Source organism: Hydra vulgaris, chromosome 12 (assembly GCF_038396675.1).
Source record: "Hydra vulgaris chromosome 12, alternate assembly HydraT2T_AEP".
Taxonomy (NCBI): domain Eukaryota; kingdom Metazoa; phylum Cnidaria; class Hydrozoa; order Anthoathecata; family Hydridae; genus Hydra; species Hydra vulgaris.
Window position 1 is genome coordinate 6,453,433 of NC_088931.1, and position 19,146 is coordinate 6,472,578.

The 19,146-nt window shown below is 30.0% G+C and overlaps 1 protein-coding gene across 3 annotated transcripts; it reads left to right on the plus strand.

Moving 5' to 3' along the window:
• Positions 1-8: 8 nt before the first annotated feature.
• On the plus strand, positions 9-17,423 carry LOC100199633 (mitochondrial ribonuclease P catalytic subunit). 3 transcript variants are annotated; one of them, XM_065811368.1, is made up of 7 exons: positions 9-102; positions 1,812-2,085; positions 5,081-5,131; positions 9,393-9,783; positions 9,906-10,087; positions 10,160-10,352; positions 17,230-17,423. In XM_065811368.1, exons 2-7 carry the CDS (start codon positions 1,892-1,894, stop codon positions 17,353-17,355), a joined length of 1,137 nt encoding a protein of 378 aa, XP_065667440.1. In that variant the 5' UTR covers positions 9-102; positions 1,812-1,891; the 3' UTR covers positions 17,356-17,423. The 3 variants fall into 3 exon arrangements, with proteins under 3 accessions (XP_065667440.1, XP_065667439.1, XP_065667438.1); XM_065811367.1 differs by lacking the exon at positions 9-102 and adding an exon at positions 1,337-1,731; XM_065811366.1 differs by lacking the exon at positions 9-102 and having other exon boundaries at positions 1,341-2,085.
• Positions 17,424-19,146: the final 1,723 nt, after the last annotated feature.

The following is a 19,146-nucleotide window of genomic DNA, read 5'->3' on the forward strand; positions in this document are numbered from 1 at the left end:
TATAAATATATCATTGACTTACCCTTCCCGGTAAGAGATTACTTGGGATCCTTAATATATACAACAGAGAAAACTCATTTGGAAAACGCGTGTATTTTGTTGGTGAGTTGGTTGATCTTTAAATAATTATTGTATCCTAGTGAAATTAAGGCACGTGCTGCTGTTTTGTTGGGATAAAGAAATTAAAGAAATCTGAATTTAGATAGACATGAAAAAAGCAAATATATAATGCTCTGTTCCAAAGAATGGGCAATATTATGAGGAACTTGTATCACATGCCATTGTGATACAAGTTCCTCATAATGATACTAGATGGCATCTGGTGTCTTCCTGTTTAAAAATAACATTGACATATGCCCCCTTTCCTCTAGGTTCCTCAATTGTTAAGTATAATTTATGCTTTTTTGTTTACATAAGTTTGTAATAATATAAAATGAAAAGGTTTTATAAAATAATAAAAAATTTATTAAAGTTTAATGAATTTTTTTTACCTGGATATAGTGCGCAAATTATCACCCGATGGCAAACCAACCATTCCAATTAAGGTATCCCAATCATATTTGATGATCATTATCTAGATAGAATATATGAAAATATGCTGATTGAAACACAAAGTTTTAATAAAGAACTATCATTTTCTTCAACAAATTTACATTTTTTAGCATATGTTATATGTTAAAAAATGTAAATTATATATGATATAAGGTGTTTTAGGTACTCTTATATGGTATAAGGTGTTTTAGATGCCCCTCTAGCGCTACCTTATATGCTCTTAAATAAAAGGGATATCAGAAAGAAAAATACATTAGAGCTTATACTTAAAGAAAAATACATTAGAGCTTATACTTAAAGAAAAATACATTATAATAAAAATAAAAAAGAGCTTATACTTAAAGAAAAGTACATTAGAGCTTATACACCAACTTATATATTAAGGCTCAATACAAAGTTATTGTTTTTTAAAAGATTTTAAAAATATATCTAAGTATTCCTTTGATACTAAGTTTTATACAATTTGATAAGATATTGCAAAGTTAAAAAAATTTAACTTGAGAAAAACTTAAAATTTGGCCACCATCAACAACAAAAAGCAATATCTTTCAGAAATATAGATGCTTTACATATCGCATGTTTGTAAACACTTACACAGTTTTTACAAACATGCTTAACTGTATTTAAATTTTGAGTTTTTTTCAACTTAAAATTTCATAGATATGTTATTAAAATTTCATAGATACGTCAAAGTAACTTTAACATCTCCACATGTAAAAAAATTCTATACTTAAAACAAAACATAACTTTTTTTTGTTTTTATAACATTTTAAAATTTTTTTGTAGCATACCCTAAAAATTAAAAGTTAAGATGGTTTGCCAGCATCTTTTTTCATCAACTTTAATGCTATTAAGAAGTTTTCGATCCAAGAAATTTTACATCTATCCAAGGTTTTTCACTCTCATATCTTTACTAAGAAAAGATAGAATTCGAGTACCCTACAAACAAAATATTGAAGAGTTGCTATTGATGAAAGAACAAAAACTAGCAGAAATTAAAGAACTAACTTTAACAGGAAATAAAGTGTATACTGATAATTTAAGTGAACAAAAAGAGTATTTGAGTATGATTCTCTATCAATTGTACATTCGAGGTGATCAAGAAAATTTACTTAAGGTTTTCAACGAAATGAATGCATCCGATGCTTTAGCAGAAACTTCTTATATAATTCTAATGCGGTATTATACTGATTGTAAAAATTTAGATAAAGTTACTTATTTATTTAATGTTATGAAAAATAATGAAAACAATATTTTAGGGACTCGTTGCTATGTACCTCTTATTGTTTGTTTCTTGAAGTTTTTGCATTTTGACTCTGCTTCTATTTATTTGAACGAAATGCTTGAAACAATGAAAAAAAGTTATAATGATAAACTGTTTTCGGAAATTATTAGTATTTGCTGTGATTTACGTGAAAATTATTCTGAAAGTACAGAAAGAATTGTGAATCAAATTTTTGAGTATATGAATTGCTATGGAATTGAAAAAGTAAATTCTGAAACTGTTTTAGCAATTAAGAAATGGTTTGAAAGGTTTGTATTCAATTTATTTTTGTTATTTTGATATTTTATTAATCATTTTTTCATTTAGCCAAGTCTTTGTTGATTTAGATTTTACTTCCAGAATTATCTGTGAGTGAAATGTTTATTCAAGTTTATTATTTATTTTACAATAAATTATTATATATTTAAACATTTGCAACTATATTTGTAAATAAATGCCAACTGGATGCTAATGGTTGTTAAAATATAATGAAAACAGTTGTTAACAAAAATTTTGATGTAATGCATATAAATTTAAGTGTAACATTTTTTTAAATTGATGTTCAAGGAATACAGCTTTTCAATACTGTTATGTTTTTTTTACAAATGTATTTTTGCAAAATCTAGATTTTTTTAAATTGAATTTGCTCCCAACAAGGCTGCAAGCAACCACTATTAATTTGTGAGTTACTCAAGCACAAAAAATAGAATTAAAGAGTCAGGAAAGCATAAAGATGAGAGAAAGCTCAAAAAATTTAAAGTGCGAGGAAAAAAGCTAAACAGGTACAGTAAAAAAATAAAAATTTGCTCAATGACGAGTCAAGTGGGAATGAGTTGTTGTTGATGAAACTAGAGATGATAGCTCCTTTGATCAGCAACCATGATTGCATTAATAAAGAGAAAAAAATGCAACCTTACAAGGATGGGAGAGTAGCTCAAGCTTGGCAAATAGACCAGGTCCAATGCATTTACAATGCATTTTTGGACCTTGTCTAGAAGAGAAAGAGTATCATTAAAAGAACCAGCTCAAATGTGACAGCAGCACTGCATACAGGGACAAATAAGAGATCAAAGTAGAGATAGAGAATGACAAAGTAGAGATAGAGAAAGACAAAGTAGAGAATGTTTGTAAAAGATATATTGAAGCAGTTAGGTGATGATGATGGTTATGTTTTATGTTCAATATTATTGCTTACATAGGGCATGGTTTAAATTAAAGAGGACTTGACTCATTCCTAAATAGATGGCATCCCAACCACAGAGTTTAGAAAACTTAATACCATCTGGTCTCAGAACTATTAAACTGAGTTTTAGAGCTGTACATTCATTAGGAGAAAAGTTCCATAGGAACTTTTCTCCTAATGAAGGTAACATAACAGGAAGAGTTCCATAGCCAATATCAAAAAATAAAAGTAAAAATCTATGAGTAGAGTCAAGAAAATCCAGCATTTGTCATCCTAGGCAGGAACTGGTTTATATCTATGCCATCCTAAGATAAAGAAGGTGTTCAAGACTGTTCAAAGAATTATTCTGCTTACCCCTAAGGGTAAGCAGAATAAATGCCTAGGAGGCCTTCTTCAACAGTTGTTTCAATAATAGGAATATTTCCATTAATAAAAAATAGTTATAAATAAGAAATAAATAAATTTTATAAGATTTTCTATTTTTATAATTAAATATTTTGGTTTACTACTTTTTTTACCAATAAACTAAATGCAAATTCCTAAAAATAGTATCTAAATTAGAAGACTTTCTACTTAGGATGGTGGATTCTACTTCAACAAGCATTTAAATATTTAGTTAATTTTTTCAAATGTCAATAAAAAGTAACCATATTTGTTAAAAACTTTTTTTTTTAATTCTTTATGCACTTTTGGAAAGCTATTTTTTTACAACTAATATCTCAATAACAAGTTCACATTTTGTTTTATTATTTTGTTACTTATTTTATTATTTCAGTTTTATCAAAGGATTAATAAAAAGTATGCAAATACAGTTACAAACATTTTACTTTGCAAAATGTTTGTAACTGTATTTGCATGGAAAACATTATTTATGCACAAAAAAAAAAGGAAAAAAAACACATCATTTATGTTAAAAAATTCATGCTGATGGTCAGACAAGAAGAAGAGAATTGGTAGAGAAGCGGAAGCAAGAAATTATCAGTAATGAAATTAACTTTAAATTAATTAAATAAAAAAAGCAAAATTTTTGTTAAAAAAAATGTTATTATTGTTAATTATTGTATTAAGTAATGAATAGAAAAGCAAGCTCTTGTTAAATTTTAGAATCAGAAAAGTATAGTAATTGCTTTGTTATACCGAAGTTGCAAAGTGGTGGCGGGAGTGTTAGTATTTGGGGCTGCTTTAGTTTTAACAAGGTAGGAGTGTGTAACATTTATACAGGTTGAACATATATATAGAGAGACGCTAGAAAACTGCATGGTTTCCTCAGTGGACATACTGATTGATCAAAACCAATGGTGGGGGTTTTAACAAGATTTGCCAGTGCTTTACAAGCTTGTGCCCAGTGCCCACACAGCTCATACAATAAAAGCATGGTTGAAAGAAAATAAAGTGGATTTATTGCCCTGGCAGCTTGATCAACAGATTTGAATCCAATCCAATCTATTTGGGCTTGGACAGACAAAAAATTAGTTGAGGTGTAAATACAGTTCATAAATAGTTTCAAGTAAGAGTTAAATACTATTTGAAGAAGAGTTCCAAACAAAATCTGCAACAATCTTGTAAAATTGATGCAAAAAAGATGTGCTGTTTGCAAAAAAGTTTGTGGGGGATATTTTAAATACTGGCTTGGATGTTCTTTTTGTTGTTTTAATTTTTTATATATTATATTTTTTGTTATTATGTTTGAAAATGCTTTTATATACAGCTTTATGTTTTAGTATGTCATCCAAGATTTGTTTAAAAAAGATTTTTTTCACAAATAAAAAAAAATTTTTGTTCAATATCTTATTATTTTATAATTGCTAATGGTAGCTATGATAAACCTATTTTATATATATTTCTTTACAATTTTTTTATTTGCATTTTATTTGTTTACAAATAAATATTACTTCAAAGATGAGTATATATTATTAAAATAGTATGATGTTATTTAAAGGATTATAAAAGAGTGTAGAATTTAGTGAGATGTTACCAGTATTTAATACTGTTAATATGAAAAATCAAATTGACAACAAATTTGGCTTTAATTTAATGATTTTATTCATTGTTTTTTTTTAATTGATATAATATTTTTTCAGTGACAAAAAGAACAAATGGTTTGTCAAGCCTACAACAATAAATAGAAAAAAGTAAGATTTAGTTTACTACATGTGAATGTATATATATACAACCCTCAGAATTAGGGTCAGCATTCAGCAATGCCGACCTAAAAGTGTTTGAGGTTGGCAAAAAATTGTTGACTTCATTTCTATGTTTTATGATAACCCCTTCGTGTCAATTTTTTTTTTGCCAACTTGATGCCAACCTCAAACAGGTTGAGGTCAGCAATTTGTTGCCAACCTCATTTTTCCTAATTCTGAGGGCTCCTCAGAATTAGGAAAAATAAGGTTGGCATCAATTATTATGATAACAGTCATAATAATTATGTTGAAAGAGTTTTTAAGTGGTTCTGCATAGTTTTACGGTTTATTATTAATGACAATTTAACATTAACTTCATTTCTCCCCAGGGTTGCAAAAAAACCGTTTTTTTTAAAAAAAACCAAAAACCATAGGTTTTTTTAAAAAAACCAAAAAAACCATGTTTTTTTTGGATAAAATAAGGTTTTTATTAAATAATGCCGTATTTAGTTATCCTTTTAAATTAAAAAAAAGTATAACGCATTATATTTGAGTAAACTATATTCTTTATCAATATTACTGTAAAATTTCATCAAAAGTATTCAATACATCATTGTTTAATGTTCAATATATAAATACAAGCTTTGCTGCTTTTTCTACCCCCAATTGGTTTCTTAACTTAGAATGAAAAAGGCCAAAAGTTGAAAAAATTCTTTCGATTCCAGCGCTAGAAGCTGGTGCATTTAATAAACCTTCAATATCCATTATGTTACAATCCACAATTTTTAGAGATTTCCACCATTCTATTGGTGATACATTTTTAAAAACAGATTCACTATACAAATAGCTTTTATCAAATGGAGCAGATTTGGCTTTTAATTTGAATATTATTGGTAACAAATTCTTGAACTCTTTATCTGCGAAATTCATGGCAGCTTTATTTTCATTTTCAGAAAGATTACATCCAAAATATCTAGGATCTATAGTGTTTGCCAGGAAATGAGCATCACTGACAGTCTGAAGATATCTAGATTCAATTTTTTTTTTTCGTTTGTTAAAAATGATAAACTGTTTATCAAATCTTTAAAAATTTCAACAGTGTCACTTATTTTTGTTTGACGTCTTTGCAACTTATCTAGAGCTACTGCAATTGGTTTTAATATTTTTAATAAATCTTCTGTGTTTCCCTTTATCTGTATATCACTTGTTTTTTTACCAATCATGGGATCTAAGTCTTTATTTTTTTCAAACATTGTGAAAATGATGCTCCAGTTGTTGACATATTTTTCAAGTGAATCACATACAGAATTCCAGCGAGTATCAGTAGGAAGTGGCAATTTTGTTCCTCCATTTAATTTATAAATTGCTCCTGCTTTATGATTATTTCTTATATATTCTATTATTTATGTAACATTTGCTCGCATTTTCAATGTTAAGATCATTTGCTAAAAGATTCAGCATATGAGCAGCACACCCATAAGTTATGATAATATCTCTTTCAGATAACAGTACTTGTCTCATTGATTTCATATTAGCTGCATTATCAGTCACAAAAGTTTTTACTGTGCATCCAAATTTACATCTTACAGAATCTATTGCTTCTCTTGCTATTTGTGTAAGATATTCACCAGTATGTGAATGATCAGAAGTGTTGATTGTTTCTACTAAAATGTTAATTTTATCTGTAATTACAGAGATACAAACTATAGGTTCATTATGTACATTACTCCAGCCATCTAAAGACATGGCTACAATTTTCCCATTCAATGCATTACATTTTTCAATTTCTTCTGCGTAAACCCTATCTAATATTTCTCCTCCAATTTGAGTTCTTTTAGGTAGAGTGTATTCTGGATAAAGAATATTGATAAATTTTTTATTTTTTATATATAAAATTATTTGTGTTCAACTGTTCTGAAGCTAGAGTTTGTACTGTATATAAATCTACCAAGTTGCAGATCAAATAAATCTTTCTCTTTGAGGCTTGTTCATGTGAAAAAATTATCAATTTTCAAATATTTATCAACTGATGTTGAATTGGACTGAGACCTTTTCATTTGTTGTTGTGATGTTGATGGTGAGTTACCTTTAAAATGAAATTGCAGTTTATTGAATTATTCTAAGGTAATATGTCTATATGTGATAATTTAAATATATATGTTTACAATTTAGGGAAAATTTAAAATTTTAAATGGCAATGCAGTAATTTAACTACCTTCAAGAAGTTGCTGATCTTCCATTGGCTCCATAATTTCATGGGGTTGTGATTGCTTGCACTTTTTTATATGTTCATGCATCCTTTGAGTTTGATCTTCCATTTCTTTTCTACACGCATTGCAAACTGCTCTACACCCCTTTCTTTAGTCACTCGTGTATATTTTAACCAAACTATATCACATTTGCGCGCAGTTTTTTGAGACAATTTTTGTGGTATCAATAAATTATGTTAGAACTACTTATAGTTTACCCTGTTTTAGTTTTCTGTTTTAAGTTCAAATCTTTTTAAAAAAACATTAATTCGGTTTAAACCAACATTTTTTTAATTGGTTTAAACCATGGTTTAAACCAATGGTTTAAACCATTTGGTTAAAACCATGCAACCCTGTTTTTCCCTATATGATCTTTCTTCTCATTTTTCTATAAAGTTAAGCATCTTCAATTTGTTGGCATAAGCCAGTCTTTAATGAAATCATCTGTTAATTAAAAAAAAAAAGATAGTTGCCATAAATAGGTGTATTGCTTGAAACTAATTTTTTTTACTAATTTTCATTAGACACAGTGTATGTGTCTAATGAAAATTAGTAAATTTACTTACTCTCCACATGTAAATTCCTTAACATTCGGATATTTCAAAATCCACATTAACATATCATGGTAGTGCATTGTTTAGACATTCTGCAAAAAAATCTGGTGTCCTTGACAGAATGAAATTGAATGTAATACTTCTAAATGTATTTTTTGCGTAAGCAAGGGGCTAGTTGACATGGCAGGGGATCTTTTGGATAGTGGGGATGGCTATGTTATCCTGAGGTGATTTACAACTTATCAAATTTAGAAAACTTAAAGCAACCTTTGGCGTGGTTCTAGTTAAACTTATTTTCTTACTGCTCAGTACATAAAAAAATGGATAATATATTTAATATTGTTGTAATGGTTATTCTTGTAATAACCATTTTTGAAGTTTAATTTAGCAGAAAAATTTTTGATTAAATTAGAGTTTAAGAAGATTCATTGCTTTCAATTATATGCATTACTAGTTGTTATCAAAGAACTATTATAAAAATTAGTTAAAAATTAATTTTTAAGTTATTTTTATAAACAAAGTTATTGATTTTTAAAAGAATATTTATTATCTTTAGGGTGAGTCTGTAAATCTTTAGGGTGGTTCTGTAAATCTTTAGGGTGAGTCTGTAAATCTTTAGGGTCTGTAAATGAAGTGTTTAATATGATTAGAGAGCATTTTAAAATTATTTTTATAATACAAGTAATAAATGCTTATTTAGCTTTTTTTAGCAATAAACTATCCAGCATTTTAGAGTTACTCACTATTAGAGTTACCATTGTAAAATATCATTCATTATTATGATAATTATTTTACAAGTAATAAATGCCTTTTTAGCTTTTTTTAGCAATCAACTATCCAGCATTTTAGAGTTACTCACTATTAGAGTTACCATTGTAAAATTTCATTCATTATTATGATAATTATTTTACAAGTATTTTTATTTTTTTGCTGGTTTTTTAAGTCTTAGGCTAAAATAAAAATATTTAAGTCAAACTAAATATTTATATTTAGTACTATGCAGTAGTGGTGTAATGGTAGTGTGCTCGTTACATAAGCGAGAAGTTCTGAGTTTGATCCCAACCACCTTTCTGGTTGTACCATGCTAAACTTGTTTCCTCATACAGCAACCTTGTTTGTCAAATTTCGTGTTTCTGAGTTATTGAGTTGAAAGAGGGTTGTAATTGCTATTAGAATAGCCTTCTTGACTGCAGTGTCCTTGGGCCAAGAAAGCCGCTACCCTTATATAAATATATGTGTATATATCATCAAAAAGTTGTTTATATATATATATATATATATATATATATATATATATATATATATATATATATATATATATATATATATATATATATATATATATATATATATATATACCATCAAAAAGTTTTTTTGTTTTTTTTTTATCTGACCTTTTGCTGTTTTCATTAAAAAATGATACAATGACAATATATAAGTAATATATGAGTTTTTTTAAATTTTTAGTCGTAAATGTCAATGTTGTCAAAAACAGCTAGAACCGGTTCATCTTAAACCAGAGAGGTTATTGAAATTAAAACAGAATCTGATGGCTGTTGTTGAAGAATGCTTGTCTCAAATTGAACAATCTCATAACATAAAGCAAGTTCAAACGCCTCCATTAACTGAAGATATGAAAAGAAATAAAATAGTCAAATATGATGATTTACAGATTGTTCTTCCTTTAACAAAAAATGATGAAAATAGTAATGGAAACTTTTTTCAAAATAGTTTTGGTATTCGTTCTAATACGCTTGAAAATTTAAAATCATTTCTTGAAAAAAATTTACCTTTTGAGATAATAATTGATTCTTTAAACATGGGTTACCAAGGGCAACAAGGTTTTGAAATAAATAAGGTTTGTTATAAAGTTACATATCTAACATAAAAAAATATAGTTTTTCAAAATTGTAGGGGGTAGGGGGAGGAGAGGATCCTATGAATCTCTTTCAGCAATTTTTTTTAAATTCATTTTGGAAGGTTCAAGCTGTAGTGCAATATTTTCTCGATAAAAAAAAGCGAATTTTATTGGTTTGTGCTGACTCAATGAATCAAAAATATCTAAATTCTACAAAAACAATAGAGAAAGCAAGTGCAATTAGGTTTCGAAAAACTATGAAATATCTCAATGAAAATTGTACACTTTACTTTAGTGAATCAAGGTAAAGGCTTTTTTTTTTGTTTCTATTTTTATTAAGTACTATATTATTTTTTAACTTTTATTTTAATTTTAGTCTTGTTGATGACTATTGTTTGCTTTACACAATTGCTTATCACAACTTTGAGTTGAAAATTGTTTCTAATGATTTGTTTCGTAACCACTTACAACTGATGGATGCAGACACTAGAACAGCTTTTAAAAGGTGGCAGCTTGCAAACCAAATGAGACCATTGCGTTTCCTTATTGATGACTCACCAGTATTTCAGGTATTAAAATATCTTTTATGTATTATAAATTTATGTATAACAATTTTTACCTGATGTGTAATATATAATAATATTATATATTGTATATATATATTATGTATAAAAATAGTAGAAAATCAATTATCAATTTGTTGAATACATTTAAAATTATTTGTATGTATAATGATGTAATATATATTAATTTATGTTTAATAAATGTAAAACTAAAAAAATAACTTTTTTTTTCAATCGTTCTCTTGCATATTTATTAACTTGCAGTTTTATTGACAACTTCTTTATAAAAGTTAAAAAAGTTGTTATATTTTAAGATCCCATATATTACATATATTATATAATATTTGTTCTTAAATTTTATCATAATAAAAAAAAACAATACATGAACAATTATTATTAACATTTACATTGCATTTTCTTTGTGTTACACTTGTAATCCTTATAGTTTGAAATTGTGACTATGGTAACCATAACTAATTTTATTATTGGATAATTACATAGTTGTGTTCAATTTTTTCTTTGCTAAACATTGTATTACCATTGTGTTATAAACTTCGATTTAATACCATTATGTAATTTTCCTACACAGCAACACAGATCACTGATCCAGCACTTTTCTCTTTGAATTCTTTACCAACTGGATCAGCTTTTTCACATTTAGAGTATATTCTTGTGTACTTTACCAACTGGATCAGCTTTTTCACATTTAGAGTATTTTCTTGTGTACTATTTAATTTTTTATACTACCTTCGTGTCTAAAAGCATACAACACCTCTTATGATCCATTATATGTAAGCTATTAAATACATGCAAACACTTTTTTTTTCAAAATATATAAAAATGTATGTTTAATAAATGTAAAATTAATGATTGTATGGTTTAAAAAAAATAATTTTCAAATGTTGAAAAAAATTAATTAAAACCAGGGAGTCCCAAAAGGACTCCAGTTTTTGAAGGTTGGCTGCAATTGCATGTCCAACTATGTTAACAATTTGTTTTTGCACCTTGTCTAAAAGGAAAAGGGCATCATTCAAAGATCCGCTCCAGATATGGCAACAGTATTCCATACAAGGACAGATTTGAGGTTTATAGTGATAAAGAATAGAATCCGGAGTAAAAGAGTGGCAAGCAAGATATAGACATGCAACCTTAGCAGATGATAATTTTGCAATCAATTTGATATATGGTTTCCAAGAAAGACCAGATGTAAGAGTTAATCCTAGAAGACAAAGTGTAGAAGACTCATCGAGTACATTACTGTTCATAAATATAAGAAGATCTAGATTGTTGTGATAACAGTTAGCTCAAAAGCTAAAGTTCACCAGCCTCTGAGAGCCCCATGCTGTAGCAGGAGTGAGATCTTTTTCAAGCTCAAATGCCCCCTCCAAGCTATCAGAGAGTGTTGGCTTTTTATAGAGCTTTTTATATAATTTCAATAATTTGATAATAATTTCTTTTTTTGTTACCAGTTTTAGCTACTAATGAGGTAGAAAAAAAATTTTCTAGGTAACAAAAAACCTTTTTTAGTTTAAACAGTTTGTTAGCAGATATTTTATAAACATTAAAGGGCAGATACTTTATAAACATTAAATTGTACCCATGTGTAATTAACAAGAAGTGACTTTTGTTAATTTTTATCAAATTTTCACAGCTTATTAAGATCCCCTGTGTAATTTTACTTTTTACTAACAAAGTTTTTATTCAAAACTTAAAAAAAAAACTATTTTAAACCCCTACTTCAATATAAATAGCTGCAAAATACAGTATCTGCAAAAGGTTTGCTGAATTAAAAGCCATTGTACAAGTATGACTTCTTAGTGAATTGGTTTACTTGCAAACTTAATGGGTTGAAAGCCCTAATTACATATAAAAAAGAGCACCTTTTGAGGTAGTTTCTCCATAAATCTTGGTCTTCCTGCAGGCCTAGTTCTTTTGCTCCTGGTTTTGTTAATTTTACTACTTTGCAGATAGTAAATAATGTTCTTGAATAAAGTCTTACAGACTTTATTCAAGAACATCATTTAAAGACATCTTTTAGTCAAAAAAGAGGGATAACTTATGAAGCTACAAGTGTATTTATAGAAAATGTGTAGTAGTTTCTACATAAAGAAATACTACATGGAAAGATGTAGTAATAATACTATGTTGTAAGTATAATCATAGTATAAGAGTTGTCGATGGACAACACTCTTCTTCATATCCTGTAACTTCAGGGGTTCCTCAAGGTTCTATCCTTGACCCTATACTCTTTATTATTAACATTAACAATCTTCCAGAAATTCTCAGATCTAAGGTGGCATTGTACGTTGATGATAGTACCATTTATTCTTGTGTTGATAAGAAGTCAACACTCTCTGATTGCTTGGAGGAGTCATTATAGCTTGAAAAGGATATCACTTCCGCTACACCATGGGTCTCACAGTGGCTGGTGAACTTTAACTCAGATAAAACTCTTATTTTTTGTTGTTGCAATAATGATTAGCTCAAAAAAAATTTCAAAAATTTTTTTGGGCTAATCATTATTGCAACAATCTAGATCTTCCTATATTTATGAACAGTAATATACTCAATGAGTCATCTACTCTTTGTCTTCTTAGATTAACTCTTCCAATCTTTCTTGGAAACCATATATCAAATCGATTGCAAAATTAGCATCTGCTAAGGTTGCATCACTTAATCGTGCTTGCCAATTACTTACAATGGATTCTGTTTTTTATCTCTATAAACCTAAAATTTGTCCTTGTATGGAATACTGCTGCTATATCTAAAGCAGATCTTCGAATGATGCCCTTTCTCTTTTAGGCAAGGTACAAAAGTGCATTGTAAACATAGTTAGACCTGCGCTTGCAGCCAACTTTCAACCATTGTCACATCGTCATAGTGTTCCTTGTCTTTCTCTTTTTTATAAATACTATCATGGGCACTGCTCGAAAAAGCTAGCAAAATCAGGCATTTTATGCTAGACTAATTTACGCTTTTTATTTGACTTGTTGCTGGATTTAGAATCATACTTATATAATACATGTAGTTTATACTTACATAATACATTTAGTTCTTATATAATGCATTACTTTATACACAAATATATTGTATTATAAGTTTTTTTTGTTTTTTTTTTAAACATCTTTGCTTCCAACATGGCTGCAAGCAGCCACTAATTAAAGTTGGAAGTTACTGAAAGAGAAAAGATGAAGATTGTAGAGCAAGATAACGATTGACAGACGACCTAAAGGATTGCAAATTATATGAATCAGGAAAGCGAGATGAAGGAAGCGAATTCCAAAGAACTGATGTTCAAGGAAAAAAACTAGACAAATAAGCATTTTTGGAGCACTTAGGAACAGTCACAAAAAAAGGATGACACTTAATTGAATGACAAGTAACACGAGAATGAATTTTACTAGCTGGCACATAAGGCGCTAACTCCGTAGAGCAGTGCCCATTATAGTATTTGTAGAAAAGAGAAAGAGAAGCAACATTATGACGATGTGCTAATGGTTGGAGGTTGGCTGCAAGAGCAGGTACAACTATGTTTACAATGCGTTTTTGCACCTTATCTAAAAGAGAAAAGGCATCATTAGAAGATCTGCCCCAGATATCGCAACAGTATTCCATACAAGGCCGGATTTGAGATTTATAGAGATAGAGAATAGAATCCGAAGTAAGAAAGTGACAAGCTCGATAAAGAGATGCAACCTTAGCAGATGCTAATTTTGCTACTGATTTGATATATGGTTTCCAAGAAAGATTGGAAGTAAGAATTAATCCAAGAAGATGAAGAGTAGGTGACTCATCGAGTACATCACTGTTCATAAATATAGGAAGATCTAAATTATTGCAATAACGATTGACTGAAAAAATTGAGTATCTGAATTAAAGTTCACCAGCCACTGTGAGCCCCATGCTGTAGCAGAAGTGAGATCTTTTTCAAGCTCAAATGCCCTCTCCAAGCAATCAGAAGGTGTTGGTTTCTTATTACGACAAGAATAAATGGTAGTGTCATCAGCAAACAATGCCACCTTAGATGTGAGAATATCTGGAAGATCGTTAATGTAAATTAAAAAGAGTATAGGGCCAAGGATAGAACCTTGAGGAACCCCTGAAGTTGCAGAATAAGAAAAAGAGTGTTGTCCATCAGGGACAACTTTTATGCTAAGATTGGAAAGGAAAGATTCAATAATCTTAAAGATGTTGCTGGATACACCATAAGAAGAGAGTTTATGGAGAAGACCAGCATGCCAAACTTATCAAAAGCTTTTGAAATGTCAAGAGCGATGGCCTTAACCTCTCCACCTTTATCTAATGCACGATAGAACGTATCAGTTATTACTGTTAGCAAATCAGCTGTAGAACAAGAAGATCGAAATCCATATTGATGGTCAGAAAGTAAGTTATTAGATTCAAGATGAGAAATTAAGTGTTTGTTAATTAAAGATTCAAAAACCTTGCTTATAATGGGAAGAAGACTTATGGTACTGTATTTAGACAAATCAGATCGCTCTCCAGAATTTTTGAAGATAGGGATAACAGATGCTGCTTTCCAGCAGGCTGGAAAACAAGACTCTGATAAGCACTTGTTGAAAAGCTTTAAGAGTATAGATGACAGCTCCGGAGAACACTTCTGCAAGACAATAACAGGTATGTTGTCCGGGCCACAAGCTGTAGAAGAGTCTAGACAGGAAATCGCTTTAGATACAGATGCTGAAGTGATATGAATGTCAAGCAATGAATCAACCTGTTTGTTGGCAATATCAGGTAGAACGCAATTAGTGGAATCAAGAGATGATATTGATGAAAAGTTTTTAGCAAACAATTCAGCTTTGTCTTTAGGTGAGGTGACAAAGTCTGAACCATAAAAGAGAGGTGGAATTATTGATTTGCCCTTGTTATTGATATTATTAAAGATTCTCCAGAAGTCACGAGAGCCTAATTTTTGAGATGAGATACAAGATTTCATGACCTGAGAATAGCGGGTTTTGGCGTTAGACAAAGCACAGTGTGAGGAAAACCATGGAGGAGAGTGAGGCTTGACCTGGAATTGTTGAGAGGGAATAAAAGATTCCATGCCAGCCTGAATCCACGAAGTTATGTAAGAAGCACATTTGTCGACAGGAAGATGAAAGATTTCTACCCAAGGGCCATCACGAAGAAAATCACGGAAAGTGTCCCAGTCAGCTTTACTGTAGTTGTAAGAGGTTCGATAATAGGAGGATTCAGGTGATGAAGAAGAATGAGATATTAGTTTTAGAGAGATCAAACAGTGATCAGAAGCACCCAAGGGTGAATGTGGAGGAAACTGAGCACTGACTAGGATCAGAAACAAGACAGAAATAAGTCGAGTAGAAAAGGTAAATGATTCGGGTTGTCTGGAAAGCGAGTTGGAAAGTTGACTATTTGAGTTAGGGATTGAGAAAGGCAAAAGTTGTGGGCTTTAATGCCTGCAGTGTCACTGACACTAGAGCCAAGCCATTCAGAGTGGTGGGCATTAAAGTCACTAACAACAACTATATTAGCTGGTGGATAAAGAGAGAGGGCTTGGTCAATATGGTCAGAAATAACGTCAAAAAGAGTGCAGTCTTGAGATGAAGGAGAGCGATTTAGAACAAAGAGAAAGGCAATAGAATGAAGTGGTGCTAAACGAAAGCACATGAAAGAATAGTCTGTGGATTCAAACCTAGTTTCATGACAAATAGGTGAATTCTTACGAATATAAATGCCCAGGCCAAGCATGTGACTATTGGAGTCTTTACGAATTAGAGGAAGATAACCATCAACACTAAGATCACAAAATGAGACAGCCGAACTCAAATTAGTCTCACAAAGAGCAAGTAGGTCTGGTGAACTTTGCAAGAGATAAGACTCAACAGAAGAAAAGTTACTTCGAAGACCACGAATATTAGTAAATGATAGGTTTAGAGAACTTGGTGATGATGATGGTTTTTTGTGTTTTATAGTTTTTGGTACTTTATTCATTTTTAAATTAGATTGAAGAACTTGACTCAAAGCATAGATAGTACTCAGAACACCGTTTAATAGCCCAAGCAATTGCCTCATTACTACTGATAAACCCTAAGCCGTATCAAAGGGCTCCAAATGTGGCCTCCACAATGCACACCAAAAGTACAAACAGGGACACCATCCATGCGCAACATGGCACTGTTAATACTTTGATATTTTTTAGCTGTTGATGGAATCAGCCTCTCTGAGAGCCACCACAGAGTTCGGGAAACCTGACTACCAGCCGGCCTCAGAACCATAAAACTGAGTTTTAGAGCTGTACCCTCATTAGGATATAATAGAATGAGTTGCCTAGTCATAAAAACAGAGACACAAGCAAAACCCATGCATTGAGTCAAGAAGATCCAGCATTCAACATCCTAAACTGGAAACAATGAATTAGGAATACATCTGCGCCAGCCTAATAGATGAAGAAGGGGTGCGAGGCTTTTCAACAGATAGAATCTGTTTACCCCTCAAGTCTTTGCCTAGGAGGCCTTCTACAAGACAGTAGCCGGATGCATTTAACATCTGCCCAAGATGAGTATTTTTATCGAGACACTATCTCTAGCCTTTACTCAACCAAGAGCCCTAAGGCAGGGGGTGTTTTAAGTCGGATTTGGCATCTCCTAGCCTTTGCATAAAAAGGCGTATTCTACAAGGCAGCAGGACATGAGTTTATATTATATTATAAAGGCATTTATACTATTGTGAGATAAAATAAGATTATTGTGAGATAAAATTAAAATATGTGATAGAATTTTATTATTAAAGTTTTGAATCATTTAATTTTTTTATTATTTGTTAAATTATATTTTTGACGTAATATATTTAAAGCTTCTATTAATTATATGTTTAATCTAAAGGATTAATATAATTTTTTTAGCCACTAGCCAACTACAATGTAACACTGCAGCAAAATGGCGACAATTGGCATGTACCGATATCTAACAGCGTATTCAGAGAGAAAAAAGAATGGAGTTCGTGGCTTTGTTTTCAAAAAAATCGGTAAAAGCGTTATTATATAAAACAGTCCTAAATAATTTTAATAAATGTTTTAAAAAGTATCGCGATGTTTGAGGTATTATTTTTTTATTCTGTCCTTCATTAACACCTTAATAACAAAAACTTTCTCACCAGTCTAAATAAAAAACCAACTTTAGCGGCTGATTTTCCCTTTGCCTCAATTTATTTTTTATTAAAAATATTAATAGATAATGCATATTTCACTACAAACTATTGTTATTCTATTCTAACGTGTAATATTAAAGCTTTCCCGTTATTATTAAGCATCAAGATAGTAAAACGCTTGAGTTGTCAGAGGCGCTGCGAGTGGATTGCAGCAGTTAACAGGCAAAAAGAACCAACCAAATCCTCGAAAATTTGCTCTTACTTTAATTCTAAAGGTGTCTTGCCTGAACAATGAATGATATATTTAGCATAATGTAATATGTAGCAGGACTTTTAAGTACTTTTAGACAGCAACTTTTTTATACCTTTTTTTTTAGTTCAGTTTATAAGGAACAAAATAAATATCTCTATGATACTAATACTCATTAATTTTCTTGTATGCTTCAACAATACATATATTTAGGCTCATCCATAAATAAATTATTTGTAGGCCTACAATATTTGCTAAGCGTATGTGCATACTTTATGGAAATACTCCACGGAAGGAAGTGATTTATGATTTGTGTCCCATTCATTAAATTTTAATTTATACAGGTCTACCCCACTAACAAGCTGTAATTTTGTAACATACTGAATTGCAGTGGCAGCCTGTAGTGTTTGAGCATGCTCCTCCATTTTCACAAAAATAAATACAGCTAAACACCTATTGTTGAAATAAAAAAATATAATATTATGGATTCGGAAATAAAAATTCGACGACTTGCTGATAATCTTTTTTTGTGGTGGATTTCATGGACATTTACTACTAATTTTAAGTTTTTGGGGTTAATCCTCTCTAACCTTGATATCTTATAGACTTATTATTATTGTAATGGTTCCTATAGAAAGAAAGAAAAACTACACTTTTGTTGAGTTTTTGAAACAGATTTTTTAAATTGATAATGAAACTGTACACAATTAAACAATCCTAAAAAAGTTGATTATATATAATTTTACAAATAATATTGATTTGGTATTTTCGTGTAAATTTGAGCATATTTTCAAGTAATGTATTGAAAAATTTTGAGAAAAAGCAAAAATAACTAATAAGCTAGAAAAACTTAAATTCCTTTTAGAATGGAACCTTTATTCAACTAACCCTTTCTGCTTTTACGATTTTCCCTCATATTAAATTTTGAGTAAAAACTTTGCTTGAGGTGTTTTTGTTTACAGACATCAAAAATAGTTAAAGATGCATCAATGAATTCAATAAAATAAGACAAAAAACTGCACAAGCTCTAACTTAGGTGTTGTATATTATTCCATGTAGTAAAATGTAAATGTAATGTAATCTGTAGTGAATTGTAAACTTTGCTAACAAATCCTTGAAGCAGGGATGCGGAGTCCCAAAAGGACTCCGGCTTTATATCTCTACTTTTTCCAAGTCTGTAGTGTCCAGATGCTCTAAACATGTTTGTTGACTTATGACCTGCTATAAGAAAAAAATTAATGAGATTTAACAACTTGAAACTTATTGTTTATAAGCCTGGAGTCCTAGCTGCCATTATACTTAAGGACTCCGGGTTCAAAAAATGATTGTTCCTCTAACCTAAAAGTCTTAATTTTTTTCCTATTTGTAGTTCATAAACTTATTTATATTTTTAGAGCTCCTGGATACCAAAAACTAGGATAA

Coding starts and splice junctions, on each gene's coding strand:
- LOC100199633 (XM_065811366.1), top strand. CDS start 1,364: ATGGTTTGCCAGCATCTTTTTTCATCAACTTTAATGCTATTAAGAAGT. Junction 9,784..9,905: donor AAGGTTTTGAAATAAATAAG/GTTTGTTATAAA, acceptor TCATTTTGGAAG/GTTCAAGCTGTAGTGCAATA. Junction 10,353..17,229: donor ATGACTCACCAGTATTTCAG/GTATTAAAATAT, acceptor TAATTTTTTTAG/CCACTAGCCAACTACAATGT.